This window comes from Larus michahellis, chromosome 2 (assembly GCF_964199755.1).
Source record: "Larus michahellis chromosome 2, bLarMic1.1, whole genome shotgun sequence".
Classification (NCBI taxonomy): Eukaryota; Metazoa; Chordata; class Aves; order Charadriiformes; family Laridae; genus Larus; species Larus michahellis.
In genome coordinates this window covers 110475913-110502588 of record NC_133897.1, presented here as the reverse complement: position 1 = coordinate 110502588, position 26676 = coordinate 110475913, and the positions used below count along the sequence as shown (strand labels likewise).

The 26676-nt window shown below is 35.7% G+C and overlaps 1 protein-coding gene across 2 annotated transcripts in view; it reads left to right on the top strand.

Annotated features, from left to right (window-relative positions):
• Window positions 1-26676, top strand: part of LOC141739399 (cadherin-7) — an 83871-nt gene that overhangs the window by 32532 nt on the left and 24663 nt on the right. For both annotated transcript variants that reach the window (XM_074576562.1, XM_074576563.1), the window contains exons 3-6: window positions 6789-7083; window positions 14349-14468; window positions 16757-16924; window positions 18243-18430. In XM_074576562.1, coding sequence (XP_074432663.1) covers window positions 6789-7083; window positions 14349-14468; window positions 16757-16924; window positions 18243-18430 — 771 coding nt within the window. The remainder of the gene's footprint in view (window positions 1-6788; window positions 7084-14348; window positions 14469-16756; window positions 16925-18242; window positions 18431-26676) is intronic.

Here is a 26676-nt window from a genome sequence, read left to right as displayed (position 1 = left end):
CAGAAGAGAAGACTTATCTAGGCTGACTGGGTTTTAAGCAAGCCTGTCACCAGCTTCTTGTGTTAGATAAATATAATGTGGTTGTGCAGTGGTCTACAGCATGGGACCTTTTTGTATTACCACGTGACTATCATTGCACTTGCCTGACAAGGATAAAGTCTCGAGGCAACAAAACAGTGCATGAAATTGCTAGTATGTCAAAGTGGCAAACTGTGCCACTGTGGCACAGTTGTCTATGCTGGTTCCCTACTATACTGACAAGATTGCTGAGACAAGGAAACTCTGGCAGCATTACAAGTGTATTCCTTCTTTTCAGACTCTAATTAAAAATGTTAGGGGTTTGGGTATAGCCATTTATATTGACTTGATCTCTTGTCTTCAGTATTATCTCTTATGCTGAAAACACAGAACATAGACCAGCATAAGTCTTTTTGACCCCAGGCTTGTACTATAGTTTTACATAAATTAATAAAACCAAAAGAAAACAAAAGCCCTTCAGGAGCTCCTTTATCACTTTCTCAATGTTTCTTGGAATAAAAAGACTTTTTTTTTTATAAGAAAATCATTACCTGCTGAATAATACTTTCACTAGTGCCTGGGTGTGAAGTCAATTACATGAATCACAAGACTTTGCTGACATCAATAAAATGTTGGGGAATCTGTTTCTGTCCCATATGAGTTCTGTAATGAGACAGAAAAGGAAATTAAAAAAGATGTCTTAGGCTGTTGATTTTGAAATATGGTTACACTTTACAAGGGTGAGAGTTTCATAGCCCACTCTGAGAAAAACAATTTATTAATAACTAATGTGTTTGTGAGGGCCTTAAACATCGCAGAAATGTGTTATGTGTGCATGCTGTATTTACTTAAATCTTAACTCCATTGTCTGTGATGAATTTTAAATATTAGTTATCATTTGCACTGAAATTTTTCCAGATCAGCAACATTGAACCTTTAGTTACCCTGATAGTTAACAAATACAGTGTTGTATTTAAAAAAGAAGAGAAAAATAATCTAGTACTTTATGAGTCATCACTATTCGAAACATTTACTGGCAGTGATAACCTGAGGGGAAAAGGGATTTCAAAACCTTCTAGGTGCAACCACAGTAAATACTGAATCCAAGAACAGAAGTTTTAAGAACCTGGCTGTTGTGGTGAGCAAGATTTAATAGAAATAGCCAAATTAAGTATTTGTTTCAAATCACCCTCTTTCTTTCATCTTCTGGCAATTACATATTTAGCCTGTACAGACCCAGCAAGTTCTCTTTGTAAGTCTTCCCAGAAAGCGGGGAAGGGGGCATCTTGTACGTGAAGAGCGTCTTCCGCCTACAATCAATTCTCAGATGTTTTGTGACAGTAGGCTGTGGTTATAAAATGGAGAAGATCGGTCCTGGCTCTGTGTTCTTTCTTCCTTTTGTCTTTTTTTTTCTTCCTAGTCTCTCCATGCTTTTGGTGAGAAGACAGGAATAAAGCTACAGTTGCATCAGTTCAATATCACAAAGAACTATGGATGCCTGCATAGTCTTGAGGAGACAGTCTTCATTCCTCTCCTCCCTTTCTAGTTACTTTCACAGCAAGAAAGGAAAGGGTGCAGGCAAGGTAACTCCTCCTTGAGAAAACTTTTTTGTTTTCTGCAAATGAGTGCACATTTCTTATGGTTTCAGGGAACTATGGAGCTAGGTTGTACTGAGGCATCTCGTGTTTACTCTGTTTGTCTCTTTTTCACCATACCTCTGTGATCCTGCTGGTGCTGAAAACCTGGCAGCTCCTCATGTTCTCCCTGTGCTTTTCTTCTTCACCCAGAACCTGTAAACTCTGCAATGGGAGGAACAAAAGCAAAGATAGATCTCTGTGAAGGAAAAACAGAGAAGAGACGCATATGGACATTGCACCTGCTTTAAGGGAGCCTGAACTGAAAATCGGAGAAATAACAAACCTCTCATTCAGACCTCAAACAGATCAGTGGTGGCCAGATAAATTGCTTTTAATGCAGTGCAGTATCTCTGTTTACTGGAAAAAATAAATTTCCTTCTCTATTGAAAACACTGCAATGGCATACTTCAATGGCAAGTGATGCAAAATGACGTCATCTTTGGTTGTACAGATCTGTATCTAAAAATAGCAAAATCAATCAACTATTGAGTATTAGGGATCTTGAAGGAAATGTATTATTTGGGTTTCCCTAGAATAATTATCATTCTAAGGGTTCACATAAAGATAAATGCATTAGGCAAGACCCTATACTAAGCTATATTGCTGCAAGGCCAAAAAAATGTGAGGACAAAATTGCATTCATTAAGGAATTAGGGCAATAATGCCTTTGCTACTGAGTGAAGCTGACTGTTTCCTTCTCTCACACATATCCAAACAAGCATTTTCTAAAACTGAGAGGAGTTTTAGGAGTGTACCTAATAAGATATGAGTGCCCTCTTTTTGGGTTGAGTTCAGAGGCAGTAGAGGGCACCCAGTAAATTACCTTCCAAAAAAGAGTAAAAAAAAGTACGCTTCTTATACACACTGGCCCTCTCTGCTTCCACAAGGCTTGTGTGAATTTTCTTATTAGACTTGTTCACTATCTATCTGCTAACTTTCCTAGAACATTAAAAGTTATCCTCCTTTTAAAAATGTATCGTCTCTCTGCAGAAACTTGCTGCTTCCCTTTGCTGTTCTCATGTACTCTTTCTTGTACATGGTGTAATGCAGGGAACACCCAACACCAAAACTCTTAAAATCTTCAGGTTAAATGTGTTTGGAATGTAACAAAGCAGCAATAGGATCAGTATATAATAACTGGATCATGAATCTTATACTGGGAATAAGGTTACTTGAAAGCCAAGGCAAACTGGAGAGTGACCATCATGGATATTGCTTGGAGGTGGCTATGGATGAAATGAATTGGAAATATGTAACCATCTTTATCTATAGCATTCCTCTTTCATAACACAAAGGGAATATTTATTGCAAAATAATTCTGAAAGAAAATTTGTCTGGGATGTTCCAGAATGGAATCAGGTGAGATTTACTCAGTGAATCCTTGAATCCTCCATGTCTCTTGGAACAAGAGTTTGAAACTGTCTTTGTCTTGATCCTGTCTGCTTCTAAAGTCATAGTCCCCATGTACAGCTACAGACCGAGCTGCCAGTTCTGTCTCCTATGTGAATGTCTCTGTAGAAAGTGGGAGAAGTGACAGACAAGCTAGTAGATGGCATTGCTGTAGATGCTTTCTGGAGCCTTCCTGTAAAGTACAACTGTCCTGAGGACCAATATCCTTCTATATAATTGTTGCCAAATTAATCACAAGAACAAATAAAAATCCCAGGTCTCATTCTTAAATGTACTACTTCTCTAAAAAAAACCAGGCAAAAAACCAAACCAAACCAAACTGAACAAAAAATAAAACAAACAAACAAAAAACCCCACAACCACCAAAAAGAACATGCAGTGTTTTCTAAAGTCAACATTATAAGGAAAATACCACTTCTTACTTCCCACAATATTAAACTAAATAGCGGGAGGTGTAGTTAGTTTGAACTCACATTTGGTAGTAGCAAAACTGTAAATATGGTACAGAATTGCTGCATTAAAAATTTTATTTTTAGTTGCAAATCTCTGATGCCTCTACATTAACGACTTTGAAGATCACTGTTGGAAGGATTATTTTGGGTAAAATGGTAATAAAGGTGATCTGAAAACTGCACCAAACATGCATCTCTATCTGTCAGCTGAGATTATTTTTGCATTGTTCTCTTGTATTGTACTTTTAAATTATCTCAGATTGACACTAAAATAAACATAAAAATGTTGAAAAAATCTTTAGAGGGCTTTACACAGAATTGATTGTACTACGGTGCCAAAGATAATCTAAATCTTGAGTTATATCACCTTCCTGGGGTTAAGTAGGTAGAGAATGGTGCTTTACTAACTTGAGTATGGGCCAATGTTGTTTTTTAAAGGCTTAGTAGAACACAAATACAAAGAAGTTTGCTCTCCCAGAGCCTCAACCTTGGAGTAACAAAGGTCACTGCTAATCACTTTCCTAATCCGTGTGGTAGCAGTTTTCTACTAAGGCATCGTTCCAAAAAGTGGCTTTTGTTCAGCATTTCACTCCAGGGCACCAGCCACTATAGTGTAATCCATGAGGAGATTTATGGACCTCAGTGTGGGACTCCTTAAAAAACAACGTGTTAATCAGTGAGCCACTGAGTGAGCAAAAGGGAAATGCTGAAGCTACAGAATTTCTTCTTTCTCTGGGATGTGAAAGCCTTACTCAGTGCATCTTTGAGGATTTACACTTCTGGCCTCTCCCCCGAAGCTCTCTTTTCTTTCAAAACACTGCTACAAAGTTATTCAGGATAGGGTTTGATCTAAATACAAGGTGAAAGGGAGGTTGTACAGTCCTGCAACATGAGACCTAGGTGTGAGTGCTACACTCTGGTGTGCTGATGGGCTTGGCTTCTCCCTCACCGAGAATGCTATGTTGCTCTCAGCAAGCTAAGACATGGAATCCCTTCTGTCTGAAGACATTTACTTGCACATCTCTAACCTTCAGAAAACTGCTCTACCTGATAAACTGCTGGGTATGATGGTGTCACCTGCTTTTCTTTCATCCAGCACACCCTTAAGTATGCCACAAAAGGTGGAATAACTTTTACAGGGAGAACAGAAGAGTCTCAGCCACCACAGAAAGACCAGTGCTCTGCTAAAATATGAGATATGGAGAAAACTGAGGCACTTCAAGAAGACAAAGACATTGAATCTTTATACCCCATAACTTCAGTTCTGGGGTAATGTGATGTTCAGCATTTCAGTCTAGACTGTAGTATTCTGGCTATGTAGGGGAACTCACACAATGCTTCTGTAGCATGTAGGAGACTTATGCACCCTGAAGTATGTCTTAGAAAAAGAAAAGAGGGGGAAAAAAAGTAAAACAAAATTGAACACAAGCCAGACATGTTCTTACTTGCACAGTCCCACTGCTTATTTGTAGGGAAGATGGGTACTTCTCCAGTCAAGTTTGGAAAAGCAGCAAGAGCCCCAGCTGCCAGATTTATGAGATGAACCGAACTATGGTTTATTGAATAAACACCCATCCATCAGGACCAAGGAATATGCAGTGCTGTGGATCTTGAAAAAGCCTGGACGTGAGATATGTTTTACCTTGATCTGCTCACCGTGTCAGCATTTACTATTCCTGAGTGTGCTGAGAAGCAGGACCTTAAGTGTTCGAGGAACTCTAGCAAAGAAATTTCAGGCTTGTTTAGTTATCTCAGGAGTTAGGTAGCAGCAGGATGAGGATAAACCACATTTTGAAATAATGTAACTAATCTGATTTAGACACCCTGGTTTTGTTTTTTGATCCATTCCAAAACTCAGAGTCCATTTCTGTCTTAAAAGAGAGAGAGTGCACTCTAATTGCATAAGTGTAAGATATCCAGCAAAAGTGAAATAATGTTTAAGAAATAGGCAGCTTTTTATCCAGCTGAAAAATTCAAAACTGATCACGAATACTTCCCTGCTGAAATAGGAAAAGGTTTTGCAGCTGTGCTAAGTTATGCCTGAGATAGCAATTTTCTGCATGTATTCTGGAAGTGATTACTATCTCAGTGATACTCCCAGCTGAGAGAAAAAAAAATTAGTGGAGGAAATTATGATGACGATGACAGTAGAGTTACCTCCAAACTCAACATGACATGGAGTTAGTAAAGGCACAAAGTAGATAAGAGACATAAAGAATTCGAACATCTTTAACATTGTCCTCAGCTATTTATAATAATCCACCTTTTAACAAGCGAGCAAGTACTTTGAATTTTATTGATGTTCTTTTCAGTTGTACCATATTAAATGTATTGTGTGTGTGTTACTTTACTGTGATATCCAGATCAATTATGTTTCTGATATAAGTTTGAAAAGTATTTGAGAATTGTTTGAGTCTGTGTTCTGTAACAGGAAGGTGAGACTCGGTAAACATAAAAGACCTGCAAGACCTGTGGAACCTTGCTCTGTAACTTAAAATAGCTTGCGTGATGAGGAAGAAAGTTTCTGACTGAAAATCTGTCTTCCAATTTGAATGGAAGATACATTTGGACCTACAGGGGTACATTGGTTCTGTGCCTGCTACAAGTAGTCCTAAGGAAGTTGCACCTGACACTTGATACTGTGTAGTTCAGGCGGTGCCAGGACACTTCTCAGCCTTTCTTAGGTTCTGCATTTTTCTGAAGTTAGATAATGGAAAAGAAGATATGGAAGTGAAGTTATTGGCGATCTATCAACCAGGCCGTATTAATTAATTTGATGTGTTTTACTGCTCTACACAGTAAACAGTATAAAATCAGTATGTTGTTTCCCATACGTGCACTGGAGTAAACACACATGGACATTAAGTTTATCGTGATATTTGTTTGAAGTCTCACCCTTCAGTAGGATAATAAGCTGGAACCAACAATGTAGTTAAATTCAGGTAGGAATAAAATCACGGTTGTAATCATATGTGCACATGTTTGTATGTGTGGCTATACAAAACACTGTTATGAGAAGACCATAAGACAATATCAAATGCATGTGAAAATGAGATTGTTTTCAGGACAGAATGAAATTATCTTGCTCGAAAGAGCAAGCTGACAGATTCTAATGGTTGTTCACATGCCGCGCACGATAAACATTCAGCTTATCTTTCCAAGTACAATAAAATTTCATGTACTACTGCTCGACATAAGAATTATTTTTACATATCTCCATGCCACTGACTCTCTTGTAAGTTAATCTCATCTCTCATCAATTTTTCACCAGCTTCACTCTGATGTTGATAAAGGAGATGGTTCCATCAAATACATCTTGTCAGGCGAAGGGGCAAGTTCCATTTTCATTATTGATGAGAACACGGGGGATATTCATGCTACAAAGAGGCTGGATCGAGAAGAGCAGGCCTACTACACTCTCCGAGCACAAGCACTAGATAGGCTGACTAATAAACCCGTGGAACCAGAATCTGAGTTCGTCATTAAGATTCAGGACATCAATGACAATGAGCCAAAATTTCTGGATGGTCCTTACACTGCTGGAGTTCCTGAGATGTCTCCTGTGGGTAAGTGCAAAATACACTGTTGGTGTTCTGGGAAATGTGTTCCTATTGCCTTTTTAAAAATTTCATTATTTTTTTACTGTATCGCACTAAGCTACTTAATTATCTATGAGGCACCTGCAACAGTTAGCTATTTCAAGACTTAACTGGAAATAACATGCTAGATTAAGTATTTACCCTTTCAAAAATGTTGTGAAACTCAAATAGGTATGTAGGGATTCAGATAAGCATTTTATGGTGTATTTCTCATTCCAGTGCCCAGAGGCTTTGTTTTGTAATTCTCATTAACAATAATAAGTTTCACACCTATGCTATGGTACTCAGAGGTGATAATACATGATTTTGTTCAGACAAAGCCCCTTCTTAAAAAAAAAAAATTAAAATTCCTGCTAGTGCATAGCATAATTTTTTTGTTAAGTGTTGCATATATAAGTAACAGTTTACTGTATATCTTTTCTAATACTGAAATACAGGTCTCTGGAAAATATATGCAAGCAGCAGGGACTGAGGTACAGCTTGAGATAGTTTCAAAATTCCAGTGGCATCAGAGAAAAATGACTTTTAGAGGCTTCAAACCCTCTGGTGGAAAAGAAGAAATGCTAATTTTTCCTGAGTTTGAATTAGGGAAGAATTTCAACATCAAATCCACTATCTCTTCATTTTAAAGAGACTGAAATCTCATCTGCTGTCAGGTGCCAGTGTTCCTTTGGAAGCTGACTGATTTAGACCAGATAGGAGTTTCGCCTGGAGATATTTTGGTAAATTTTCCTTTAATTTGAAATCAGAAATGCAAGCATAAAGCTAAAAAAAAACAGAAGAACTTAATCTACTTCAGTGGAAATAAGCATATGGGAAGTCTCACTTCAGGTTAAGAGAGTGAATGAAGTTAGGATTTTCTTTGCTTGACTGATTTTAAACCATATCAAAATTTGATACTCTTACAGTAAGATCGCCCATATAGAATTTGCTATAGTTTCCTCACTATCACCTCCTGTATTTTTGGACGTCAAATGCCTCTAAATTAGATCTTGAGAGAGAAAAAGAATCTTTCCTGCTTAAGTGCCCTGCAGCGATCATTAGTCAACATTGCTGTTATATTTGAAACTCAGCTTAAGAGCCAATAAGAGATAAGTAAAACATTGCCAATGAGTTTTGTATTTATTTATTTTACTAAGCAGTAAGCATAGACACTCTTTCTCATTTGATACTTGGCTTTTGTTCATTGTCACTCAAACACTATGTGGATGACTGAAGAGGCAATAGTAGTAGCCTTTTGGGGAGCATCAGGGAGGAGATGAGTCATAATGCATTGCTGAGAACTTTTTACTGCTGTGCTTTGGAAAAACAGAGATAATCTAAGACCATAAAACCTAAATATTCAGCACTTCAAAAATATGTTCTGTAAAAAATATATCCTTATTTTAAATTGGTGTTTTATTTTAGAATTAGGTTATTTAAGTGAGCTGTAGCATACAGCAATGATTAAATTTTTGCACCTTTGTCTTGTGCAATATCTCCACATTTCCCATTTGCATGAGTTACCTCTGTCTTGTCCTGTGCTGGCATATTGACCTATGAACAGCTACTACAGATATATGAGGTTTACTTGCACACACAAACCCTTGCCTCTACCCCTCACCCGTGCTCCATTTGTTCCAAAAATATATTGGGAATCAATCTGTGGGGAGTGCAGAATGTGCAGTGGAAAACATAAGGACTATTTTTAAAAATGAGCTGCTTTTGCATATTTTGCTGAATCTTTACCACATAAACAACTGAAAGAAAAGTATGGGAGAGCCCATACAGACTGCAACACCAAATACACAGTTAACTTAGGTGGAATATTGCGCAAAATTGTTAACTGAGACTTTTGCACTCTCAGGGATTTGTGTTGACTAAGGGCGGTTTCATTTTCATGAACTTCCTGAAACTGTACATTTTAAATATCTTCATGGTTTGTATCACACAACTATTGAATACTGCATTGTTACTGAATTAAGGATTACTGCAAAATGCCTGTGTGGCACTTGTCTTACATAGTCACATCGATTCATAGTTAATTCGTATAACACAATTTTTAATTAATCACCTAGAGCATTCATGAAATATTAAGAAGAAACAAAGTATCTCTCTCCTATTTTATTTAAAATTATATCCTACAAGGATTTTTAATTGGATATTACACAAAATGAAAGAGATCAGAGGATTATAAACCCAAATTAACCATAAAGCTAGGAGAACTATAACCTTTAACCTAAAAGGTGGTTATGCAAGTATAATGATTCTGTATTTCATTTGACAAATATTTTAGGACATTATCTAAGGCTAATTGAAGTCAATCTTTTCTATTATTTGAAATGACTTCGGGTCAGGTTCAAATTATATTTGGGTCAGGCCCAATTATATTGATTATCCTGGATAGGATAAATATCTTGATGGCTTGTAAATCTGTTCATAGCAAAACCCTCAAAGATATAGCTTGTCTTAGAATCATAGGGCTTTTTTTTTTTTAAAGTATGTCTCTTACTTAAAAAATCTAGCAGTGTTATATTTCAAACAAAAAGATTGAAAATTATAGTTAAAAGAGTATTAAAAGAGTGTTCCTGTGATGTTGACCAGAAAAATAGCTGATGTGAGATACAGATCTGTTTGGCTTATTGCCAAGGGAACTGAGGATAAAAATTCCAATACCCAACATCGTCTTGGTTTTGTTTAATCTTCTCTACTCTCCAGACATATCAAGAGCTTTGCTTGTTGCCCAGCACAAGCATAACTACATTCTTGCCAAACTTATTTCTGACTGAGATGGATAAAATCATTTGATTTCTATACCAAAGGGAAAAAAAGAAAAAAAAAAAAAAGCTTTATGTCATGCATAAATCCGGTACAAGCGGGTAGTGACCCAAGTGAAGGAAACCTATGGTGGCTGTGGGAGGAGAGGGAGGAGGTGGAGAAGGTAGAATCGCCTCCAGGTGCTGTCTCTCCCCCTTCCCACTCCTGGAGGGGAAAGGCTGTGGAGGCACTGCTGCACCAGCTCTGTGTGAGGGCCAGTGGCAGAAGCACAGGAATACCAGAGCAGAACCAGGCCAGGCTGTTGCATGTAAAGATTAAGCAGGTATTATGGATAACTTGATAGTAAAGGTGTTTAGTATTTCTAGTAGCAGTTGATATCATGTAGAAATATGATGCTGTCATGGAATTTTTTTGTGTATTACACATATTCCACATCATTAATTAATATCAGTTAATGCCTTGAATAGCTCACTGCCTTTAAAGGTCTATTTTTAATTTGTTAATGTAGCTACAGTTCAATTGATAAAAGCTTGTGCAGTTCCAAAAACAAGCATTTGTTATGTTCATCTTGTTTTAGAAACCAGTTTTCCCTTAAATGATTTCACCAATGTTAAAAACAGAAGTAGCACAAGAATCTCTCATGCAAAGTCCTTTAAAAGCTTTGGTAAAATACTACAGAAGTTGCTAGCAAGCTTTTTAAAAGCTCTGTGCAGAGGTTTCTAAAGCAATAAACTCAGATTTAAAAAGGATCCCTTTGAAGCACCTCCAACTCAAAATAAACTTCAGCAACCAGTTTACCTGTATCTGACTCTATCACAGAAAAGGTTGACCTCTGCAAGGTGTTGTAATCATTGCTGAATCTTGGCTTGCATAAATTGAAGTACAAAAAACATTCTAAACTTAAGATCCTCTCTGCAAAAACTCCTCCCTTCCTTTTGCCCTAATATCGGAACTTAAATAGGTCAAGTTCTCAGATTACTGCTTAAAGGTTAGGTTAAGAATGATAGCTTAAACATTTTGAAAAAAAAAACCCCCAGAAATCTGTGCCAGCCACACAAACTTCAGTGTGCTATTAGCTATTATCAGTGAAGAAATATGCGGAATGCCCTTTGATTAGTAGCACAGATTTTCCCTCAGTATTTGCTGTAATTGCTGAGGAAGTTCATGAAGTTGCTACATGTAGAATTCTGTTTAATGGACTGATATTGAAACTTTGCTACAAAGACATAATTATAGAGAAAACTAATTGGAGAGGAATCCATATCTGAGAGTGAAGAACATTTTTTCAGTAAATAACCCTTTTATTTTTTTCAACCCATATCAGATAAACAAACTCTAAGAAATATTTAAAGTTGTAGTTGTGAAGCTACAGGTTATACCAAGTCACTAATGAAAGTTTGAGGTAAAGTTAGTGTCCTGTTTACACCTGCAGCCTAGGGCTCTGAATAGTGCTGCCATAACCAAGATTTATTGGGACACTCATTTTGTTGGATGGAGTGAAGATGTGATGCCGTTTGTTGACTGTCCCATGTTACCTCTAAGTCCTAATTTTGGACCCGTGTATGACAGCTGACCGCCTGTGTTATGAGGTAGGGCAAAGTGTTCCGGAATAAAAGAAAGACTTAATTTCAGTGCAGAAACACAAACTCTCCTTTTGTAAGATGACGTAGTTGGAACTGCGATGCAACTACCCATTTTTCCTCAGCCTATGCATTTATTGACTACCCATAAGTATTCATAGAGCTTTATTCTACAATTTTTTGAGGAAAATAAGCATATGAATTTGACATCAATCTATTGCAAGAGTAATTAGGACAGCTCTGTGTTGCAGTGATCATCCTCTGAAGGAATTACTATTCTTCAAGAGAAATCTGCTTCCTCTGGAAAAATCTTTGGAAACTTCACATGCTGATCTTTCCATGCATTATGTTTCCTTGGAACTGATTTTTTACATGTAGGGCTTTTCACATAGTTAGCATACCTTGTGTTAGCTTGCATATTCTTTTAAAAAACATATTGTGCAGAAGTGTCCCTCTTGGCATGGGACTGCTGGAAGCTCAAAGTTTTTTGTGTGCAACTAGTAAAGAAATAATGACAACAGCAGTTGTTTTAAAAGATCTTTCCCCCAGCTGAGAGAAGTTGATTAGCACAAGGGGACTAGAAAAGTATCATTGTTTTTTTGGTTGCTAATTGCACTCCAGTGGGACAAGCGCATAAAGATTTGGTATTAGATTTTCTACCTAAAATAAAATTTTTCTAAAGGAACTATGTGTTTTAGGAGAGAACCAGTTACATTCAGATAATGACAGTATTCATCTCACACAATGTAGAGGGTTTATTTGCTACATCAATAGATTTTTACAGCAAACAAGTGCCTCTAAGCTTGTAGGATTTCCAAAATGTCTGTGTTGAGGTTACAGAGCCTGTAATTTCTTTGATCTTGTATTGGTTTGGAGTCCTTGAAAGCAACAAGAGGAAGGAGCAAAGACGTAACTGTGTGTGAGGTTTATAAGCACTTTTGCCAATATTTGCAGACATTGTAAGCGTCATTGGCAGGGCTTAGGGACTTTGTAAATGTGGTAAGCCTGACTTTCAGAAAGAACACAGGATGTCAAATAGTCATTATGATACCCTTGTACTCAAAAGCTGGAGAGACTCTGGCAAGTTTAAAATAGGTCCCTGTATGAAATTACATTATAGAGTAATCTGTAAAATCAGTTTGACATACTGAATCAAAGCTCTTAGTTACTGGTGAACAGAAAATTGATGTATTTTAAGTCCCATAACTGATAAATGACTTGATGGATTAACTACCAATTTTCTTTTTAAAATTTCCATCTACTTAATAGTTGCACGTGAAATTTCAGGTTCAGAATAACCTTTTCCCTGTCCAAAAATATTAGACAGTTCACAAGAGAGAAAAATTGCATTTAAAATAGAATTGCAATCATAATACTTTGTCATGGATACTTCAGGAAGAGAGACCAAGAATGTGGGTTAGCTAGGCCATAACTTAAGTGAATAAAGTTGTCTTAAGAACGATCATTTCTGGTCAGAATTCACTCAAACAGGTCCAATCTTTTGCAATCTGTACCATTTTATGGAGGGCTGCACTTAATCCTTTCTCTCTCCAAAACTGCAGCCTTGTCCCAGGACCCATTTTTGATCCATGCCTTAACTGAGAATTAAAAAGCTGAGGAAAATGGATGGGGGATGTACTATTTCAAACAGAACTTTGTCCCACCCACTTCCTGAAAAAATCCAAATAAAACTGACCAGAATACAATTTATATTAAATTCACGCTGGACAGCTGTTACTGCAGTTTGTTCTTAAGGAGTGGTTCCTAGACTTGCTGCTCTCATTTTCGCATGTTAAAAATGTGTTCATTTGGAGAATGAATACTCTCTTTAACAAATGCTTGTGTCTAAATCCAGTTTATGAGGGAATCTGATCCTCCATTGAAGACCTTTACTGGGCTTCTGCCAAATTGCTACAATATTAATTTGCAACATCACCTCCAAATGGGTCCCTGGGCTATTCAATGGAAGGTCTCAATGTTCCAGACAATCTGCTAGTGAGAAAAAAAAAAATCCTTTCTGGCTATCAAAGGCTGGTGACCATGGCCAAGGTCCTGGCTCCCAAGTGTTGTTTTATCTTGCTCTCAGCATACATCATGGAAGCTGCTGTACAGAACAAAAACAAATGGGAACTGACATGGAGAACGTAATGAATAGAATGATATCTTTACAAAATATATCTTTCTTTCTAGCCACTTAGACATTTTGCTTTCTTATTCCTGTCAACATAGAGACGTTTCTTGCTCAAGAAATGTTTATGCCACAGATTATTGCCACGACTGATACTAAGGTATTGCAGATTATTGAAGGAAATGAGTATTTTTAAAAGAAATTTAGAGACAGCTCTCACCATTTTTTTTCTGAGATGAAACAGGAACTCTTCATCCATCTTTTTATAAAAGGGTAAATAACTTTATAGGCTAAAAGTAATGTTATATATATACAATTATCAAAATATATAATGCTTATATGCATGTATATTTAAATCTCCAATTACTCATTACAATTTTAGCATGCAGACTTCTTTTCAAAGGGGAACTATTATGATATTTCTTACTTAAGTGTACTTCAGGCATCACCATCGTTTAGGAAATATTGTTCACATACCTCCACCAACCAAAGGCAGAGGTAGAGATGGCAAGCTACTGAGTGAGATGGTTTTTATTGCTGTGAGTCAAAGGCTGAGACTATTTAGGAAGCTGGAACTCAGTAATATCTGATACTACTGGTTCACAAAGAGGACCTTATAGTCTAAGCTGGATCAGCATGGAAATGATGAACGGTAGTGAAAAACCCACCTCTCACTGTTACAGATATATATTGGCAGAGCATGTTGTATAAGTGTAGTTCAGATTTTTGGATCTTTTATGTACAACAGTCCATTAAACATTTTGCAGGTACCTCTGTGGTTCAAGTGACAGCCACTGATGCAGATGATCCTACTTACGGCAACAGCGCTCGAGTGGTTTACAGCATATTGCAAGGACAACCTTACTTTTCTGTGGAGCCAAAAACAGGTAACTTTCCATAAACTGTCTGCAGTAATGCTGACAAAAAAGAAAACGTCCATTAAAACTTGCTAGAAATTTATTAATGTGGTCTCTTTGCTAATTGAATACATTTGGATTTTGTTGATCTTTTAATCTCTTATTCTTCAGAATAAATTATGAAAACCGCACACCTGAGCGATGTCACAAGCAGGCATTGCTGGAAAGGGGAATTTTTATTTTCTCAATCTAACAGTTTCCTGGTCTGCTTCCTGGTGCTGTCTTTCTGATCAATGAAAATTTCAAGATGCTGTGACCAAGGCTTTTTTGCCAACATCTTTTTTAGAAATATCTAAATGTCACACAGCCATATTTCCTTAACAATAGATTTACGGCATGATCACAGCTCCATTCTACGTTTTAAACTGAAGTTTTGTTGTGGTAAATATATATTTTCTTTATTTGTTTGAAGAGGAAAGCACTGTGCTTCCTATCCTTATCTGATATAATATTATACTGCCACTTTCAAAACAAATTTATGGTTGAACTTTTTTTTTACTAATTTGATTACATTTTGTGAATATTTTAAGCCATAACAAGATGGAAACTTTAATCCTCTGTTGGTTTAGTAAACATTACCCTTTCTAGTGTATCATTTCACAAAGCAGGAAAATAAGTTCTCACTCAGCTCAGTTCAGTTCAGTTTGGTGCCTGAGCTTTCACTTACACCAACATGGAGAAGAGTTCAAATATTAATTTCAGAGACAGACTAGTTGAGACAAAAGAGAAACAAACTGTTTACTCTATTTATTGTAAACAATCTGTGATGTGAATCGGACCTGAGTCCTAATGCTATGACCAAAAGGTCACACTATTTAACAACATCTAAATTTGTGGAAATAAGTACTATAATTATCTTTGTATTACAAGAGGTCCATCCTCAGCAGGGATAGATAGCACTTTCTTTTTCCCCACTTGTATGATTTATAGTAGTTTTTCTCTGTCTCTCTCTCTCCATGTATATGTATGTACAGTATATTGTAATAATGACTGCAGACAGCTTTTCAACAATAATATGGTACTTTCTGCTAAATAAAAATTTTTGAAGATTCAGGCTAAAATGTTTGCATAGATTTTCACTTTGATGTGATACTCAAATTTCCTGTGTGCATGGTAATTAACTTCCAAATGATTGGTTAACATTGCCTGACAATTTAACCATGACAGAAAAAAAAGCAGTCCAGAAAAAGCAATGTAGAAACAATAACATTTTGAAATTGTATGCTAATTTTATTTTAACATGTCTTGTAAAACAAGTGACATAGTACCAGATAGTCTGTTTATGAAATAAATGTTTCAACCCAGAGATGATTAATGACAAGTCCTGCATTCATAAGGGAAGAAAGAAATAAAACTCTAAACATTCAACAAATTTCAGATGAAGAGATATGTGTCCCAATGTGCCTCTCCTTTATTTAGTTTGTTTATGTTTCCTTTGCTGCTGACACTAAGTGCTGGTGGAGTAAATGGCTGCTTCTCTGGAAATCAGAGTTAGCGGCTGTACTGTATACTGAGCATGAAATATTCATAAAGTCATCACTTTTTAAGGAGACACATTTATTTACTGATCTATATCAACAAAACTGAAAGGATAAAACATGGAGCTTTTAATTTCAAATCAATTACCTACAAATTGCATGCAGATCATCAAATAGATATAACAAAAATTACTTCAGATATTACATTATTTCCATTAATAATAAAAAAATCTCTTAATTACACTAACACTTTAGAAGTGGGTATTGTTAAAACAAATATATGGTAAAATAAGATAATTTCATATATATGCAGAGTGTGGAATGATATCAATATTAGTAAGAGGTTATGTTGTGAAGGGCTATTCAAAACACCATGAAATGAATCTTGACCTTGGAATCTTAAAAATGAATGTAGAATATTCCGTTCTTCCTAGCTCTAAAAGAGTGGGAAATCAAACACAGAAGATGATATCTTCCAGGGAAGGGAGTGTTCACCAATACCTTATGAATTCTACAGTTCAGGGAGAAAATATTCAGAAAAAACAGTCATAGATGACATTACCCAAAGAATCTAGTACTAAATAAAAATTGGTGGGTTTTGGTGACTACTTAACATAAAGTTCTAGTATGTCAGTTCAGCTCCTAGTCAAAACCGTGATACTAGTCTTTAAATTAATTCTTTCCTCTCGTTGCAATCTGCTGTTCCATTTAAAGGCAAAGTCAGTTTTCACAGTAACGTATTTGCTTGTGCAACCATTGACATATCTTGTTTTGCTGCAGGTGTTATCAAGACTGCCCTTCCAAATATGGATAGAGAAGCCAAGGACCAATACCTACTAGTTATTCAGGCAAAGGACATGGTTGGGCAGAATGGTGGATTATCAGGGACTACATCCGTAACTGTCACCCTGACTGATGTTAATGACAACCCACCCCGCTTTCCACGACGTAAGTCACTTAATAAAAACATGGCTTGTAATATTATTTCTAAACATTACTATTTTCTTTACACATGCTAGTCCTGAAAAAAATGAAAGTGCTCAGCTTCTGTGTTAAGTACTTTAACAATCACTGACAGCAGGGCATATAATAATAATATAATTATATAATACTACTAATAATAATTATTATTTTTACACTGGAAGAATCTTTTATCTTTACCTAATATGTTTCAGGGACATTTAGTAATGTATTTTACTTTCTCTCTATGAATAAAAAGACAAAAACAGATACACCTTAATAGACATTTGTCTCTTGCCAGTTGACTTGATGATGCGTAGTTCTTTAACTTGACTCAATCCTTCATATTCCTTTGGCATTTTAGCAGAACTCTCTTGTGCATACAGTGTTTCCTGAGGAGTTAATTACGGAAGAGCTGGAAAGTCATCTTACCTTCATTTACTTTCTTTGAATAAGGTGGCTCTCATCCTAACCAAAGAAAGGACTACACAGTTGCACACTCCAACCTGAAGAGCTCAGTTTATTAATAGCATTCTGCCTGGGGTGCTTTTATCTTTTAAAAAAAAAAAAAGTATTGCTAAGTAGAATTAAAATAATGTGAAGAATATATTCACATCCACTACAACCTCACCTCCGATGACTTAAAAAATAGATAATAGATTTCCTGTTATTTCAAGCCACTAACTGCTTGAAATAATAATACCATAACTGAAGTTATTTTTGAAGGTGAGGGTGTTATTGGCTACACACTGCGCTCAGATACCCTTTTGACAACATATATATCATTTTCTACTTGAATGAAAAATCTGGAATTTTCAAGAAGCAGATGGTGCACTTACTGTTAAAGAAATTAATATATATATATGTTTCTAGTCATTTTCAGATTGCAAACTGACAAATCAAGATACAGAGCTATAAAAGAATAGGAGTTTATATAGATATTATTTGACTTCCTTTTTTTTCCTCTTTGTGGAAAACAAGGTAAAAAAAATTCTGCATTGGAACTCCATAGCAGGAATTCAGCTTATGATTTACACTTAAGCTTTCAATTTTGTTTTTGCGTCTTTGCCTTGTACTTCTCTTGTCGTAGGAAGAAATTATACCCATAGTATTTCAAGTAGAGTTCATCATAAGGAAAACCTTGCAAAAAAAGGGCAATTCTATTTTAAACTTGACATATTCTCTTAATCTGAGTAAATATTCAAGTGTGTGATTTAAAAGAAGGTAGAATTTAAGGAGGCTAGATTTTTTTTTTAGCCTACAGTCCCAGAAGACTCTAAATTCATTAGATTTTTAAATTTCACAGGATCATATCAATATAACGTCCCAGAGTCTTTGCCAGTGGCTTCTGTGGTGGCCAGAATAAAAGCTGCAGATGCAGATGTGGGACCTAATGCTGAAATGGAGTATAAGATTGTGGATGGTGATGGTTTGGGAGTATTCAAAATTTCTGTTGACAAAGACACACAAGAGGGAATCATAACAATTCAGAAGGTAAGACTGATTTTTCTCTATGATTCTGTTTGGTTCTGTGTAAGATGAGGGCAGGCAATGAGAATATGAGTTTCTGTTTCTAAGAGCCTTAACTGCTGTAAAAGTGTCCACTGCCACATTTCATCTTGACGTCAGTGTGTGCGTGCGTGTGTGTGTGATTTTGAGCTTTTTAATGACTTACACTGAAAATTCTTGTGTTTTTTTTTTTTTTTGTCAATAGCTGTATTGTTTTGATGAGTTTTTTTTTAAAGATGCTGCACATACAAATTTGGATAAGAATCTAAGCTTTAGTCTTTTTTGTCCTTATATTAAAGAGAAAATGTGAAAATATATCTTACAGTAAAAATGTACACTCCAAATACAAAATGGAATCCAAAAATAATTAAAAAAAAAAAATATTAAAATCTAGTTGTCTTTGTCTGATGTTGTTTGGTCCAGAAGACACATATTACTAATGTTAAAATGATGTATCAGTAAGAATAGTTGTTTTATAAAATAATATATTACAAAAAATATTATTTAAAACCAGGAAATATTTAAAGTTTTTTTCTTCTTAGCTTTCTGTATGTAAAGTTAGAAAATTAATATTTTAAAATTGAAAAATCATGTTTATATAAAATATTTAAACTCAGAATTGTTTCCTTGCTACAACATATTTTAAAGAGTAAACATCTACAAAATAAAAGTGTAGTGAAATATTTTTCAAGAAAATTTAAATTTTGAGGAGAACAGGACAAAAGCCCAATACCTTAGATAGAAGAATCTCTTCTCATATAATTTCATACTCTTATATGTGAATGCTTGACAATGACAATGCTGAATCTATGGCCTTATCTCTGCTAAGCACTTTAATACCCACTAAAATGTGGCCTGATATTTTAAAATATGTGTGAGTAATTTCCTGAACAAGTACTTATATTTGTAGTTAATATGATTCCATAGCAAATTTTCCTCCCTCTATACTCTTTAAACTCTGTAAACTTCACCTAATAGTTGTGAGGGTTTTTTGTGTTTGGTTTTGTTTTGTTTTGTTTTGTTTTTTTTTTTTCCCTTCCTTTAGCATATAAATTACTTTCTAAAGCAATATAAAACTTCAGTAACATTTCTCCTTTGAAAAAAGTTAATACTGCATAATGTTGCAAAGCAATGGGCTAATTCTCTAACACCCTGAACACCTACTGAGAGCTGGTAAGCATCCATAGATGTCATAGCAAATGGGGGATGTTTAGCACCCATGAAAGGTCAGGCTCTAATATGTGTAATGTGAATCATCTTTTTTCAAGACAAAATCATCTATCTTAGGCTTCTTGCAAACTGTTCTAATTTCTGCTTAGCACATTTGAAATACAAATGATGAAAACTTCATTGTCTCTTTGTTCTACAGCCAAATTCAATGTGGCTCCTTCAGTTTGCTTGTTTAAGGTTTTTAAGTAAAGATGTGGAAGATATATGCTTATCCTAGAGGGAGAGCATTTATCAGTGCCACAGTGACTAACACTGAATCAGTCGGGGGTTTCAGCAATCTAATTTGACAACTGATGAGTTCATTTTAATTTTTAGTATGCTCTTGTAGTCCTGGTGTTTGTTCCTGGAATATCCTGATTCCAGTGTTGTACAGTGGACCAAATAACTGTCATTTGTTATTTTTATAATCACTTTAGCTAGGGAGCTGAATTGGACTTTTCATTACTGAACATTTATCCTGAGAAGTGCTCCATGAAATAGCTATTGGACTACATTAAAAAGGTTACAAAATTTCGACCCGATGAAATGCTCTAATGTGCTAATCATTTTTAAACCTAGATGCTGCTATATTTTGACACAAGAATTCAGACTTTTTTCTCTGCAGTGTTAGAACTTTTCTCTCGTTTTCCTGTTGTTATCTGGTTAGTTTCCTCTGCCATACCCAAAGGTGAGTATCCATGATGAAGGGCACCTCCCAAACCCCTGGATGCCCTTAGCTCTTCATTTGGACTCCAGGGAACTTGGTGCCTTGCCCAAGGGTGAAAGATCCTCCCTGCCAACCCACCAGAGAACTAGGGTTGGGCTAGGAGGGAAGAAAGTAAGCAAAGAGCTCAAGCACAGTGGCTAACAGGCAACTGCACCTTGTTCTTCTCTGGAGGACATGTACATATAAGGCCATTAATGACAGTGTATGCAGGTTAAAGGGTATTCCACCACTAAACCTTACCTGACAGATCACTATGGATTTGGGCAGAGGTTATGCCTGCATGATAATGCGTGCTTGTTAGTAAGGAATCAGTGGAGAAATTAAGTCTGTGGCCTAGAATCCGTCTAAACATTTTACGATCAGGCACATGATGTTCTGTACACCTCTGAGTGCAATTAGCTTGCTCTTTCTCATGCCCCTGAAATTAGCTGAGGCATTGAGAAACAGCTCAGCCTCCAAACACATGCCCGTCATTTTAAACTCATGTGTATTTATATGCTAAAATTACATGTCTGCATACACATCAAGCAGTGAAATGCCTAGGTAAAGACTTCTGAAAAGGCACACTTTGGTTCTAAATGCAAATGCATGCTTTTGCTTTGCATACTTTTGCTGCAATTGTACATACAAATCAGCAGGTCAGGCATGAAAATCACTACCAGTATCTCTGAGCAGCCGAAGGCACAGCTCCATTCATTTTTGTGCTGGGTGTTGTGGAGAAAGTTTGGCACCTGGTTATCGGAGTTCCACACACAAACTGAGGAATTCACATTCCATTTTTAGAAGGATAACCATTTTGACACAATTTGAAAAGTTGATATCTTCACTAAAAACTAAGACTTTTTCAACGCATAAGGAGCATCAAGTATTAAAAAAAAAATTGTAAAAAAAATAAAAATTGAGACAAGTGAGATTTAAGAATTCAGTGAGCAAAGCAGGATTTTAGTATCCTCCAAGTGGATTGAATATGAAAGAAAATGTCCAAGAATCAGCAAAAATTGAAAAAAAAATCTATATATAAATTCAGGAAAATAAACTTTTTTGGAACAGAGAGATACCAATAATCATGGTATTAGAAAAAGAAAAATGTTACGTGGCTATGTATTTCCCAAGACTATTTTTCTATAATGGACTTGACTAATACATATATTGACTTGATAGGTGACAAAATTGGTAAATGAGATTTGAGCGTGTTTCATTTTTGATTTGGTTCTGTTTTTTTCCAAGCACTTTTGAAAACATTTCTTCTCTGCACCCAATGACACAGAGATTTCAAAACATCAAAAGTCAGCAGAAAAAAAATAATAATAATGCTTTTACTCTAACAGTGACATTCATCTAGATATGGAATGTATTCTTCCTTCATTTATACCTCTTCTGCATTGCTAAATCCAGATATCTCTTTGGCTTGCACAGTGTATTCAGGATGGATTTTTCTCTAAACTGTTTGAGAATAGTGCTATTTTTCAAATAGTGGTAGTAGTTCTGCTCATACTTTTTATAGCCATGGCAGGACTGGGGATTACATGCTGCTGAACATGCTAGCATTGTTGCTGCCTAATGCCCAATGTCAGTATATACTAGCTACTAGACTAAACCTCAGTTCAGGGTAACATTTTGACAATAGACTGGTACTCTCATTTTAACTCCCTGGACCATATGCAATCAGACAAGGGAGGAATACTTTCCCCGTGTTTTCATCCATTTGGTCTTTATCCCTCCAAAGAGTAAAGAGTAGGATTGTACTACCTTATGCAGCACAACTGAGGAGCATGCATACTGTACCACTGTACAATATTTGCAGCTACATGGCTTTTCACACACTTGGGACATCTTATTTTCTTTTGTTCTGGGTAGGATGTCTGAATCAGAATTAAATGAATGAGACATGAATTTCGTGTATTCCAGTAAGTTGCCTAAATTGGTTCTAGACAAAGAAAAAAAAAAAAAGACTTTTTCAAAATATTATTTGGGACAAGGACTAACTTTTGTTCATGAATTTATGGCTTAAATAATAACAAGAGGTTAAGTCTGGGTAGAATTTATTTTTTGTGAATTCAGCGAAGCTAGAATTTCATCTTATGACAGAAACTAGCAAGGACAGTATTGAACCATTTACTTGGTTGCTGGCACTAAAAAATAAAGTCTACCTTCTTCTGCAATATATTAACTGAATTCATTGACTGAATTCATAAGCAAAACATTTAGCCAGCATGTATCTAGTGCATAAGTTCTTTTTAGGCTGCCATGCTCTGTTTCCAACCTGCGATAGGATGTGAAAAATGCTAGAAGACAAACTTTATTTTTGCAGAAGCTGTTATAAACAGCAAGTGAATGGGACGCATAAGCGGAGTTCAGAGCAGTATTCTCAGTTTAAAGGAAGGGTGGGAAAGTGGTGGGAAAAGTAGGGGGTCTTTTCTTGTAACTAGTTATGTTCATACTATATGTTGCCTAGTACTTTCAAGTCACTGTGGAAATCTTCCCATTTTTTTCTTTTCCCACTTTCTCTTTTATTTAATAATAATAAATAAATGCAAAGTTTTCACTTGTCAAATGAAACAGAATAAAGCTCTTCCTTTATTTTTATCCTGTACAGAACAGTCTAAAGATACCACCTACTCAAACCATGCTAGAGTTCTGATGTTGCAAATAGTAGGAGAGTTTGGCTATTCTCCACCCTGTAGGCACACTCTTTGTAGTGAATTCTTAAGTAAAGCTAAATTAGATGTCTAAGTTACTTTTAAGCGGGATTTAGGAAAACATCCATCTTAGGTGATCTTTTCAGAAATGAAAAATATCTTGTAGAGTTTTTGAAAAGGAATTGGGCATTTATATTTCTTAGAAGTATTTCAAAATTTTATCCTGGTTCACACTGTGATTCAGTTCTCCATCTGTAGAGACGGATCAGTTCCTTCCTGTGGTTTCATTTGTAATTTACATTCTGCTATGAGTGCTCCTTTAGTAAGAACTCAGATCATTTGCATAGCTACATTTCACAGTGGTGAGGGTGTTTGGAAGAAAAGTGTAATTTTTCTGAATGTACTGGAGTTTTAAAAACGTGTTGGGTTTGTCTCTGCAGTAGCAACCTTAGAACTGAAGAGAAATAAAAAAGGCCGCAAGGTATATTTTTTATTATATGTAATCATATGTGACTTTTTGGAAGGTTATGAGATCTGATTCAAGCAATTTTGAAGCCTATGGAGAAATTTTAGTGAACTTAAGTGGGGAAAAAAGGCCTGAAGACTCTATAGAGAGTCAGTTGTCATGTCTTACTGTAGCAAGTGACAAGCATTAAGATTTCCTATGGCACAGTTTTTGCCCACTTTGCCTTCATTTGTCCCCCCAGTACACAGCCTTACCACCAATATCACCAATCAGTTTGAATGTAAAGAGGAAAAAATGTAAAAATAGTGTTGCAAAGTACTTTCTCATTGAAATTGACTGCTAAAAGATTATTCTAAAACCTGAGTTCATTCTAAGAGTAATACTAGCAATTATAAAAATGGGGGGTTTATGTGTAAGCTTTGGAGTGAAAAGCTATCTTTCTATTACTGTTAACATTTCACTTATTTTTTTATAACTAGAAAATTTTCTTTCAATTCTATATCAGAGTTTACAATGTAAGAACTTGAGGCTTCCATGGTTCCTTTGAGAGATAATGTGCTTTTGTTTGATGTACTGCAGTTTTCAATATAAAACCTCAACTGGGTTTAAAAATGGGATTTTCACCTCTGAAAAGTACATTATTACAAAGTTGCCATACAATAAAAACTGAACATTACAAAAATGGTCTTCTTGTGAATGATAACTTCATGTCCAGCCTCTCTAATGTAGATGACTTGTTTTGTAGTTTCCTAGACAGCATAAAATTCTTACCCCTTAAAAGAAAAAAAAAAAAAAAGAAATAGAAAGACCCCACAAACTCCAGATGAGATAAAGATGAATGGATCCTGCACAGGATCTAATCAGATAACACTAATGCACAGATATTAATGAAGCTGTCAAGCTCTATTCACTGTACTGAAGGACTGAGGTATACATTGTGCATTTAACCTTCAACACTGATGTAGTGATTTGTAGTCTGTTGACTTGGTATGTCATTATTGGAATCTTGTGCTTTTGTTATAGCAGGAAATAATGAAGGCATGATCTGAAGGCAAGTTAAATAACGCTCTCTTTATAACAGACATCAGTGATAATTAGATAAGAAGAAAGAAAAAAAGGAAATCTTTTCAATTCTCATTTTCAGTCTTTCATTAGTGTCTGTAGTATGCAATGTCTTCATTATATTTTCTACAAATCGTTGAAACATTTCCAGTGGGTCACGAACTCCAGCATACTAATCATATCTTAAAGGTTTTGTTTATTTTCTTGTGTTATATTCTGCCTCAAAAGTTGGTACCTGTGCATTCACCACAGGAACTGAAGATGTGTGTCTTATAGAAACAGACCGAGGATGACTGTAGCTTTTGTCACACCCGTCAGGAGACAGACTCTGCCACAAAGAAATAAAACAAAGCAATATTACTGCCCCTGTATAACACAATAGCATCTGACGTTGTAAAACCCCTTTGCCAATCTATCCTTCCCTCTTGTAAACACCAACTGTTGCCCACTGTATATGTATATATGTTAGATTTTTTTATTATTATTATTATTATTTATTTTTCGTTAACAAGGACACTTATAGCTTCTGGAAACTATCAGCAGCATTGGGTGCCAGAAGATATCTGAGGGATCCTAGGGCAGGATTCACGCTGCTGAAAGCAGATGTTTACATCTTCCAGTTATTGAGACACCCTTACTAGTGACTGCTGAAAAACAGGCATTCATAAGTAGACCAACTGATTTCTTCCCTGGAAAAATTTTGCTATACTTACAGGAAGCACCATATGGTGATTTTCTCAGATGTACTTGGCTAAGTTAGAGAAAGTGAAACCTTCATTAGTTTTGCATCCTATTCTGTGAGGAAATACCTTTCTAATGCAAGTGAGTTTTGTGTATTCCCTACTAACCTAACACTCCTGTAATCCAGTCAAATAAAGAATGATCTCTTTCTACATTACAAGAATGAAATACGATTTAAAAGTGCTTGTTGGCCTTTGTGATAAACATTCACATGGAAAACACGTTTTTATGATTTCAGTTATTGAAGTTCTAATTTAGTCTTCTTTAATCAATGGAATGTCTTAAAAATAATTTAAATAATATTTCTTCATTATTTTGCTTAGTCTATTGAAGTTAAAATTTATATAATTTGTCCAATTACATATATTGTGCTCTATGCACTTTCTCTGTTAATCAGAATTTTAATAATCTCTTTTTTTTAGGATGACTGTGGTGTTGGCATTAGTATATCACAGGAAGCTATCTTGTCCACAGTCTCATGATACATTTCCATGTGTTTGATTAAGCACCACTGTAGTCTCAATCATACAATTTCAACAGATATCACTGATTAATGAGAATGAATTAGCCTTCTCTTCTCTGATGCATATTTTTGTACATTCTGACTGAAAATATGCTGTTTGCTAAAAGCTTCCTTTGTTTTTTGTGGTTTTATTTAGTTCAAAATACGTCATCCTTTTGTCTTTGACATTCTTTGGGTTATCATTTCTTTAGTTAACATGATGTTTTTATTATAAAATGAGAAATCTTAAGATATTTTTGTGCCTGGTTGTCTTCTCCTTAACCTCGCTGGCCATATCAGTTAATTAATTGTTATCACCACACAATATAGTTTCTGAGACATTTTTCGTCATACCTCAAAACAGGACACACCACGTTACATTTGCATTATGTCTGTGAGGTTTGTTTCATAGCACACATATTGTACTCAAAATATAAAACCAAAATTAAAATTGACAACAATTGAACTTGCTTTAGTAATAAATAGTGACCAGTTGTAGCCAGTATAGCGACCAATATCCAGGCAACCTTTCTTTTAGGGCATGTCTGTATTTGGAGAGCTATGTATTCTACAGCTCTAATTCATTGTGAGAAGTGCTTGCATAACATGAGAATCACATGTTTTTGCATTCAGAGAAACCTTTTGCTGCCACATATAGTTTATAGAACTTCAGTGCTTTTCTGAGTGTTCTGTGTTGCAATTCATTTTTCATTTTTAAATCTAGACTGTTTACAACTGTATTGTAATGTCAGCATAATCGCTGACTTTAAGATGCTCATTTGGGATTTATCCTTCTGTAACTCGATGGAGAACTTAGACCCTTGCATTTGTAGGTCAACAGATGTGTGTTTCACCTCTGCTGCTCCTCTGAGTTGAGTACAGGAA